The sequence below is a fragment of the Mobula hypostoma genome, chromosome 25 (genome assembly GCF_963921235.1).
Source record: "Mobula hypostoma chromosome 25, sMobHyp1.1, whole genome shotgun sequence".
Taxonomy (NCBI): Eukaryota; Metazoa; Chordata; class Chondrichthyes; order Myliobatiformes; family Myliobatidae; genus Mobula; species Mobula hypostoma.
Window position 1 is genome coordinate 23,261,530 of NC_086121.1, and position 10,628 is coordinate 23,272,157.

Here is a 10,628-nt window from a genome sequence, read left to right on the forward strand (position 1 = left end):
TTCCACTTGGTCTCTGAGCTAGAAGATCTGTGGATAACAGTTTGAAGACTAATTTCCAAACTGAGGGACAGTGATTGTATTTGTCTTGTGTTGTTTGCTGTGTCAGTAACATTATCACATTAATTAATTAGCCTGTCATGTAAGTATTACTGCAGCTTAGAAGGAATTGTCTGTAGAGTATTTGTATATAACACTGAAACGTCTATCCATATTCTGGTCTCAACCTTCATCACAGCAACATCTAACTTGGACTGCTGTGATTTAAACATTACTGCATAGTGGAGAGAAAAGGACACAGGTGAGAATTATATAGTTTGCGAAATGAGCTTAATTATTGACAGCGATCTGCAAAGTTACTAAGTGTTATATAAGCCATTTAATGTTGTTACTGAAAACTTTAAAATATGATTTAATAAAGGAGAGATGTCTCATTGGTAGAAAACTCCTGGCAGAAAAGGTAGTGAAGTTGCAGGCGAGATTTTGCTGTTGATGGTTTTACTCAATAGACACAATGCAGGACCTTACTAAAGTCTACTTTACATGGACTTTAATGCTTTTGTGAAAATGACAGAAAGAGAATTTTTTAGGCAAACGCATTGACCCTTTCTCAATGACAATGATGAAGTAGAGTCTCAAACAAAGATGTTGGGATGCTGATTTTGTATTTCCTTTCTACAAGCCACTATGCTAAGTCAATGCTGGTGAAGGTTTGCGAAGGAAGTGAAAAAATTCAGTATCTCTCTACTGAAGTACAAAGGGTTCTGAAAGCAGGAGGCCTTTTAATCCCCTGTGTTCCAAAATTTAAAACAAATACAGATGCCGGAAATCTGAAACAAAAGCAGAAAATGCTGGAAATACTCATCAAATTAGATGAATAGAATTGACATTTCAGGGTCTTTTACTGGAAATGTTAATTCTATTTTATTTCCACAGATGCTTCCTGACCAGTGGAATGCTTTTAGCATTTTCTGTTTCTTTTTCTCTGACTCCCGTATTTGCTTTCTAATGTTGTACGGGAAGAATCAAACAGAAATGGGACCCTGCTAAATTGTAGGCAGTTCCACGGATCTTGTGGTCATTTGGAATTTTAGCCTTGCATTGGAGAGGAACTTATGACTATAGCAAGGAACTGCAGTGCCATTATGGCATCTCAAATGCCCGACCAACGGATAGTGAGCGTGGAATAAACTAACCAACGTACAGCTACTCCAAAGGGAAACAAAAAGAAGAAGAAGCTGCTGCCCTGGTTAACGCTGGCCTGGTGGCTCTTGTGGTGGACAGTTCAGAACTTTTTAGCTAAGAATGAACAAGGAAGTAGATTAGACATAGAGATACTCACTTTGGAGTCTGTTAAATGATTACTACAGAGAACCTATGACAGGAGCCTGCCACGGGGACTTTCTTATAGGGACCGTATGTTGCATGAGTCTGCCAGTATTTAAACTGTGTGGGTCACCATCTAATAGTATGCAACATTCTTTATTGTTCACATAAGTTGCAATTCCTCGATATTTCTATTTTTAATTTTTATTTCAAAATTGATCATTCCGGTAAGTTGCTTTCTACCTGTCAATATGTAAACCATTCCTCAGTCATTCATAAAAACATTCCTGCTGCCATACTCTTCTAAGAATTGGATCTTTATAACAGTCTATTATTAGATCTGTAAAAAGATCTCGTTCCTTGATCGTGCATTTACAATAGGGGTTTAGGGACACAAGTCTAGTTCCTTGATTGTGTACTTTCATTTGGGGTCAAGGAACACAGATAGATCTAGTTTTTGATTGTGCATTTTCATTTGGGGTCAAGGAACACCAACAGTTCTAGTTCCTGGATCATGCATTTTCAATAAGGGACAAGGAATGCAGACTAGAGACTCTGGCGCTAACTAGATTAGATTAGATTATGAGGACACTCAGTCCTCGTTTATTGTCATTTAGAAATGCATGCATTAAAAAATGATACAATGTTCCTCCAGAATGATATCACAGAAACACAGGACAAACCAAGACTAAAAACTGACCAAACCACATAATTATAACATATAGTTACAACAGTGCAAAGCAATACCGTAATTTGATAAAGAGCAGACCGTGGGCACGGTAAAAAAAAGTCTCAAGTCCCGATAGCCCCATCATCTCACGCAGACGGTAGAAGGGAGAAACTCTCCCTGCCATGAACCCCCAAGCACCCCAAGTCAGTCGAGTGTCTGGTCCCCCACTGAGAATGCTAGATCACTTCGGTTAGTCTCACATAATCATTGCTGACAGTGGGGTCTGTTGCAAATGAACAAATTGCCAACATTCACTGTGTTAACTTACGAAGAATGGTCATTAAGGTGAGGTACAACTTAACCCGGACGTGCATCGATATTTCTGGAAGAGAAAGCAAGGAGATCGTGGAAAATTACAGGGACATCCAAATGTGAAAAGGAGTTGTTATTGATGGTACGGGGATGGTTTGGGGAGTGTCAGAGTAGATTTTACGGAGACCTGACTGTGGTAGCCAGGAAAGAGGGTAAACATTATCATTTTGAGTGACAGGGTAAAGAAACAAAGATTTGTTACCATTGTGCTGGTTGAGGGATAGGTTGTGAGAGGTTAGATAGAAAGAAAGATTTCAAAAAAAGTAGAAGGAAGGTAGTAACAGTTTTAGAGGAGCAAATTGATTTCCACAGGCAGTAGAATCGATAAGGAGATACTAATTCAAAGTTATCTTCAGAAAGAAAAAGGTACAAAGAGTTGTTTCACATTTGGCTGCGTATACTATATGCTGGCTATAGTCATGTTACTGGATATTTGCTGTGGATCTGATAGCAAAATCAATGATTGGATGGGAAACGCAAACACAAGGAAACCTGCAGATGCTGGAATTTCAAGCAACACACATTAAAGTTGCTGGTGAATGCAGCAGGCCAGGCAGCATCTCTAGGAAGAGGTACAGTTGACGTTTCGGGCCGAGACCCTTCGTCAGGACTAACTGAAAGAAGAGCTAGGAAGAGATTTGAAAGTGGGAAGGGGAGGGGAGATCCAAAATGATAGGAGAAGACAGGAGGGGGAGGGATGGAGCCAAGAGCTGGACAGTTGATTGGCAAAAGGGATAGGAGAGGATCATGGGATGGGGGGCCTAGGGAGAAAGAAAGGGGGAGGGGGAAAGCCCAGAGGATGGGCAAGGAGTATAGTGAGAGGGACAGAGGGAGAAAAAGGAGAGAGAGAAAAATAATATATATATATATTTATTATTTATTGTTTAATATTTATTATATATAATAAATAAATAACAGATGACGTATGAGGGGGAGGTGGGGCATTAACGGAAGTTAGAGAAGTCAATGTTCATGCCATCAGGTTGGAGGCTACCCAGATGGAATATAAGGTGTTGTTCCTCCAACCTGAGTGTGGCTCCACCTTTACGGTAGAGGAGGCCATGGATAGACATGTCAGAATGGGAATGGGATGTGGAATTAAAATGTGTGGCCCCATCCATTATTATTTTATATACAGTGTATTCTTTTTCTCTCTCTCCTTTTTCTCCCTCTGTCCCTCTCACTGTACTCCTTGCTCCATCCCTCCCCCTCCTGTCTTCTCCTATCATTTTGGATCTCCCCCTCCCCCTCCCACTTTCAAATCTCTTACTATCTCTTCTTTCAGTTAGGCCTGACGAAGGGTCTCGGCCCGAAACGTCGTCTGTACTTCTTCCTATAGATGCTGCCTGGCCTGCTGCGTTCACCAGCAACTTTTATTGGATGGGAAAGGTGACTGTCTCCTCCTGACTCGCGGCTCTTTACAATTGCTCATTACTTTCCTCCTCATGGCACTACAGAATCTATTGTCTGTGAAGCTATGGAGCAAACAGCTTTCCATGACATCGACCAGAATGCTCACCACACAACTCACCTTTAGCCGTACTTCCAATCATACGTTGCAATCGTACTTTGTGATGTGCAATAGCATCCCAAACAGAGCGTTGAGCATTGAACATACCAAGCAATGTAGGGAGAAAGATTTGTAAATGGAAGGGTGAGGGATCATGAGTTGGAAGAGTTTACAGGATTAAAATGGCTGATGACACTGCCAGTGTAGATTAATTGGAGGTACAGGGTCCTGTGTTGTCGAGCAGAGCCAGGCGTATAGGTTCCTGTGGGGAATGAGGATGGGGTGAAGACATGGAGGGATTGGTGAAATAAACCAATGGTTTTAAAATCAGTACTTTGGAGATTGAGAGCCAGTCAAGGTTGACAATAATGGTCAAGAGAGATGGAGAATGTCAAAGTCAGATAACAAACAAAAAAGTGCTTGAAAAAGAATTTTGAAGTTAATCTGTTTATCTTGAAGTAACTTGAACAGAAATAAATCTAAGATAGTGAGCAGTAAAGATGTCAGGAAGGACAGGCAGGTGATGGGGCAAATTTGCAGCCATTGGGATGAGTTGCAGTGCAATAAAGTTGCAGTGCAATCAAAGCAAAAAATACTAAATACTGGACTTAAGGTGTTATACCTAAATGCATGCAGCATAAGGAATAAGGTGGATGATCTTGTCGTACAGCTACAGATTGGTAGGTATCATATTGTGGCCATCACTGAGACGTGGCTAAAGGATGCATGTCTCTGGGAGCTGAACATCCAAGGATACACGGTGTATCAGAAGGATAGGCAGGTAGGCAGAGGGTGTGGCTTTATTGGTAAGAAATTATATTAAGTCATTAGAAAGAGGTGACATAGGATCAGAAAGTGCAGAATCTTTATGGGTTGAGCTAAGAAATCGCGGGGGTAAAAGGACCCTGATGGCATTTATATACAGGCCTCCTAACAGCTGCAGTGATATGGACTACAAATTCAACAGGAAATAGAAAAGGCTTGTCAGAAGGGTGGTGTTATGATAATTGTGGGGGATTTTAACATGCGAGTGGATTGGAAAAATCAGGCCGGCACTGGATCTCAAGAGAGAGAATTTGTAGAATGTCTGCGAGATGGCTTTTTAGAACAGCTTGTTGTTGAGCCCACTAGGGGATCGGCTGTACTGGATTGGATATTGTGTAATGAACCAGAGGTGATTAGAGAGATTGAGGTGAAGAAACCCTCAGGAGGCAGTGATCATAACATGATTGAGTTCACTGTGAAATTTGAGAAAGAGAAGCCAAACTCTGATGTGTCAGTATTTCAGTGGAGTAAAGGAAATTATAGTGGCATGAGAGAGGAACTGGCCAAAGTTGACTGGAAAGGGACACTGTTGGGAAGGACGGCAGAGCAGCAGTGGCTGGGGTTTATGCGAGAAGTGAGGAAGATGCAAGACAGGTATGTTCCAAAAAGGAAGAAATTTTCTAATGGAAAAAAGGATGCAACCGTGGCTGACAAGGGAAGTCAAAGCCAAAGTTAAAGCAAAGGAGAGGGCATAGAAGGAAGCAAAAATTAGTGGGAAGACAGAGGATTGGGAAGTTTTTAAAACCTTACAAAAGGAAACTAAGGTCATTAAGAGGGAAAAGATGAACTATGAAAGGAAGCTAGCAAATAATATCAAAGAGGATACTAAAAGCTTTTTCAAGTATATAAAGAGTAAAAGACAGATGAGAGTCGATATAGGACCGATAGAAAATGATGCTGGAGAAATTGTAATGGGAGATACGGAGATGGTGGAGGAACTGAACGAGTATTTTCACTGAGGAAGACATCAGCAGTATACCGGACACTCAAGGGTGTCAGGGAAGAGAATTGTGCGCCGTCACAATTAATACAGAGAAAGTACTCAGGAAGCTGAATAGTTTAAGGGTAGATAAATCTCCCAGACCAGATAGAATGCACGCTCATGTTCTGAAGGAAGTAGCTGTGGAGATTGCGGAGGCATTAGCAATGATCTTTCAAAAGTCAATAGATTCTGGCATGGTTCCGGAGGACTGGAAGACTGCAGATATCACTCCACTATTTAAGAAGGGGGCAAGGAAGCACAAAGGAAATTATAGACCTGTTAGCTTGACATCGGTGGTTGGGAAGTTGTTGGAGTCGATTGTCAGGGATGAGGTTACAGAGTACCTGGAGGCATATGACAAGATAGGCAGAACTCAGCATGGTTTCCTTAAAGGAAAATCCTGCCTGATAAACCTATTGCAATTTTTTGAGGAAATTACAAGTAGGCTAGACAAGGGAGATGCAGTGGATGTTGTGAATTTGGATTTTCAGAAGGCCTTTGACAAAGTGCAGCACATGAGGCTGCCAATCAAGATAAGAGCCCATGGAATTACGGGAAAGTTACATATGTGGATAGAGCATTGGCTGATTGGCAGGAAACAGAGAGTGGGAATAAAGGGATCATATTCTGGTTGGCTGCCGGTTACCGGTGGTGTTCCACAATGGACGTGTTGGGGCCGCTTCTTTTTACGTTGTACATCAACGATTTGGATTATGGAATAGATAGCTTTGTGGCTAAGTTTGCTAAGATAGGTGGAGGGGCCCGTAGTACTGAGGAAACAGAGAGTCTGCAGAGAGACTTGGATAGTTTGGGAGAATGGGCAAAGAAGTGGTAAATGAAATACAATGTTGGAAAGTGTATGGTTATGCACTTTGGTAGAAGAAATAAACAGGCAGACTATTATTTAAATGGGGAGAGAATTCAAAGTTCTGAGATGTAACGGGACTTGGGAGTCCTCGTGCAGGATACCCTTAAGGTTAACCTCCAGGTTGAGTCAGTGGTGAAGAAGGCAAGTGCAATGTTGGCATTCATTTCTAGAGGAATAGAGTATAGGAGCAGGGATGTGATGTTGAGGCTCTATAAGGCGATGGTAAGACCTCACGTGGAGTACTGTGGGCAGTTTTGGTCTCCTTATTTAAGAAAGGATGTGCTGACGTTGGAGAGGGTACAGAGAAGATTCACTAGAATGATTCTGGGAATGAGAGGGTTAACATATGAGGAACGTTTGACTGCTCTTGGACTGTATTCCTTGGAGTTTAGAAGAATGAGGGGAGACCTCATAGAAACATTTCGAATGTTAAAAGGCATGGACAGAGTGGATGTGGCAAAGTTGTTTCCCATAGTGGGGGAGTCTAGTACGAGAGAGCATGACTTAAGGATTGAAGGGCGCCCATTCAGAACAGAGATGCGAAGAAATTTTTTTAGCCAGAGGGTGGTGAATCAGTGGAATTTGTTGCCACGGGCGGCAGTGGAGGCCAAGTCATTGGGTGTATTTAAAGCAGAGATTGATAGGTATCTGAGTAGCCAGGGAATCAAAGGTTATGGTAAGAAGGCCGGGGAGTGGGACTAAATGGGAGAATGGATCAGCTCATGATAAAATGGTGGAGCAGACTCGATGGGCCGAATGGCCAACTTCTGCTCCTTTGTCTTATGGTCTTATGGTCTAAATATTTAATGTTTAAGATTTCCTTTTTCTGTTGACTACATTAATTCTTTGCATTATTTTAGCAATCACCACACTCAGCGTGCTGATGTGAGATGGCAGAACACCCTGTTCAGGTTTTTGTGTATGGTTTACTTGTGAACTGTGGGATTCTGGGGAATGCCCTGGTTATCTGGATCGCTGCCGACTCCACCCGAGAGAACCGTTACCTTGCCTCGTCCGACCTCATCCTGATGAATATCGCCGGAGCAAACCTGCTGCTCTCCCTCACGAGGAACACCTTGCTCCTGACCTTTGACGCTGGTTACACCGTCTCGTTCTCCGACGTAGGGTGCAGAACGATGATGTTCATCTGGACCTGGCTGAGGTCGTCAAGCATCTGGGTCACCCTCAGTCTGAGCCTGTTCCACTTCATCACAATCAGAACAAGCCGAACCGCGTTGGAAAGATTAAATGAGAGAAGGAAGGTTGCCAAAGCTATGGTGATTGAATGGGCTTTGAGCTTTGTGTATTCAAGCTTTGCACTGTGCTATTCATCCAATACAAAGACTAACAGTACCAATAATTTAATGTTAATTAGTAGCACCATCAGGCCTTTGCTCGGCTGTGTGTGGACATTTCCAAATGATGTTAGTGGTCTTATATACACAATGGTCTCTGTTGTAATTCATGAAGCAATCCCAATAACTCGAATGATTTTTGCAAACTTTGCCACCTTGTTATTTCTGTATAATCACTATAGAAAAACCCAGGACGCGATGTTCAATAAACAGATCAGCACCGAATGGAAAGCAGCCAAGACCATCCTGTACCTGATTCTGCTGTTTATTTTTTGCTGGGGCACACATGTGTTTTCAGTGAATTATTATAATTTTAAGGGCAGCCCCTCGACACGCTACATGCTCATTATCGCTTGGTTTTCTGCCTCGGGGTTTTTGGGATTCTACCCACTGGTGGTGGCAACAGGCCATGGCAAATTAAGAAGGAAAATGGCAAACATCTTTAGGTTTGGGTGGCTGAAATTCCCTAGCCAAAGTAACTGACCACTCTTCCAAAGGAAAATGTGTGGATGTCTTGTCCAGTCTTACAGAGGTTAGCCTGGAACTGATCAGTACTATGGGATATCTTTACTGACAGATTATACTTTATTCATATTTGATGTAATATTGACTCAAGCCACAAGAATTTGTATAAGTTATGGGTTGGTCCACCATCTCCTTGATTTAAGTGGATAATCCTCGAAGTAGATAGGATGAGTCCATTCGGTCCCTCAGTCATATGCTGAAACCGGTGATCTGCATCAAAGCTCTAGGTATCCCTCTTTCTCCAAGACAAATATGCCCTCACCTAACAAAAACCTATTGATCCCAGTCTCAATATCGCTAGGTGATGAAAACTCAACACCATAAATGTGAATTCCACCCTATTTCCAAGAAAGGGCTAATATATTGAACTAACCTACTATGATGCATGGTTGTTCAAACTCCAAAGCTCCTAAATTTTTTTATTGTCTGGGGAATTCTCTAGTTTTTCTTTCTTGGAACAAAACCACATGCCTTCACAGTTTCACCACTTTGAACCAGTACAATTAACTCATTGATTTAATATATCCCTGGCCTTTTGTAAATTCATGCTCCTATCTGCAGCCTGTTCTAACATCTCAATGCTGTCTAAGCAAATTCTGCTCTTAGACTCTACAGCCCTTCGCTGTGCATAAATATGGAAGAAAGCTGAAACTCCAACTCAGACCTGGTCACTGTGGGAACAACTTTGGTTTGAGAATAAATGTGCTACTCATCTTCCTTTACGTCAATGGCAATGGAGAATAAGATGGCCCGCTCTTGACTGTTTTTGAGCCGTGCTGAGGTGGACTACCCATAGAATCATGAATTGTATCAGATAACTCAAGAACTCCCAAATCATTGAAAACTTTGATTTGGAAGCATCCCATCACCAATGGGGATGAGCTATCTTGTCTTATCCCAATCTTTTGCTCACTGCCCCAGATTCCACTTTCTCAAGTATCTATTTGATTGCATTTTTAAAACTTCTTCTTAACTTAATGGAAAGGTTTTCCTCTACCTTAACCACCCTCTGTGTATTGAATTTTTTTTAACATTTAAAATGCTTGCTCTGATAAGTTAGTTCCCTCCTATGACATCACTATGCAAACATTATTACTTTTGCAGGCATCTTTCAACCTTTGAATAACTAATTGATAGGCGTTGCTAGACTAGATTAAATGCGTTGTTTGTACAAACTGTTCTCCTATGATTTTCAGTAGGAAGTTCATATCAGGATACTGTATGAGTTCATGTTGAGATTCATCTGAGATACCCATAACAACTCTCATAGACGAAATATATTGCCTTGGACGAGATCCAAGTGAGTCGGTGTTGCTTGTGAAACGTAGGAGCTTATGCCTCTAAGTGAAGTAAATGGAAGAGGTGGTTGACCAACGAGAAACAGCAGCCTGTGGACCCACTTTCAGGGGTCCTGTAGCTCACATTCTCAACATTCTGTTTTACTCTTTAAAATTATTTGCACAATTTGTCCTCTTTTGCATATTGGATGTTTGTCGGTCCTCGTTAGGCATGGTTTTTCATGGAATCTATTGTATTTCATTGCTTTCCTGTGGGCACCTGCAAGAAAATGAACCTCAAGGTTGTATATGACATACAAACATAAATAATAAATTATGAACAGTGAAGTAGACTAAATAAAGAAATGCAATGTATTCAGTACAATGAAGATAATACTGAACATAGTGACAGGACCAGTGTGACGGTATGAATGTTTAAAACATTTTGTTTGGTACTGTAAGTATGCTATATTTTCAGTTTGTGAAAGAGAATTTCCCATCTTAACCACCCTCCATGGTAGATTTTTCTATTTTCCCTTCTCACCTCTCTTTCTTCCCCTGTCTGGCTTTCTCTCTTCTCTCTCTCTCTCTCTCTCTCTATCTCTATCTCCCTGTGTGGACAGTGCTTTGCCTGTTGTGTGTATACTGCATAATGCATGTTGAGTATCATATGACCACTGTTGTCCACCTCCCATTGTCTGTCGCTGCCCATGGACATCAATTTCCTTGCAAGACATGAAATAAGCTGATTAACTATGGTGACCTGAGCCCATTGCACTGGTTCATCAGCACCCAATGGAACAACATTCAAACCAATTATGTGTCCACAGATTTATCTCTCCTGCAGTCACTTCAGGTGTACAAACTCAGTGTAGGATCACAAATACTTTACATTGGAAACACTACTATAATGGGACATCA

General features: G+C 41.5%; 1 protein-coding gene across 1 annotated transcript in view; it reads left to right on the plus strand.

The window, feature by feature from the left end:
• Nucleotides 1-8,388, plus strand: part of LOC134337673 (olfactory receptor class A-like protein 4) — a 33,418-nt gene extending 25,030 nt beyond the window's left edge. Inside the window, exon 2 of the mRNA XM_063032866.1 lies at nucleotides 7,411-8,388. Within this exon, the coding sequence (XP_062888936.1) occupies nucleotides 7,441-8,388 (948 nt within the window). The 5' untranslated portion in view covers nucleotides 7,411-7,440. The remainder of the gene's footprint in view (nucleotides 1-7,410) is intronic.
• The last annotated feature ends 2,240 nt before the right edge of the window (nucleotides 8,389-10,628 follow it).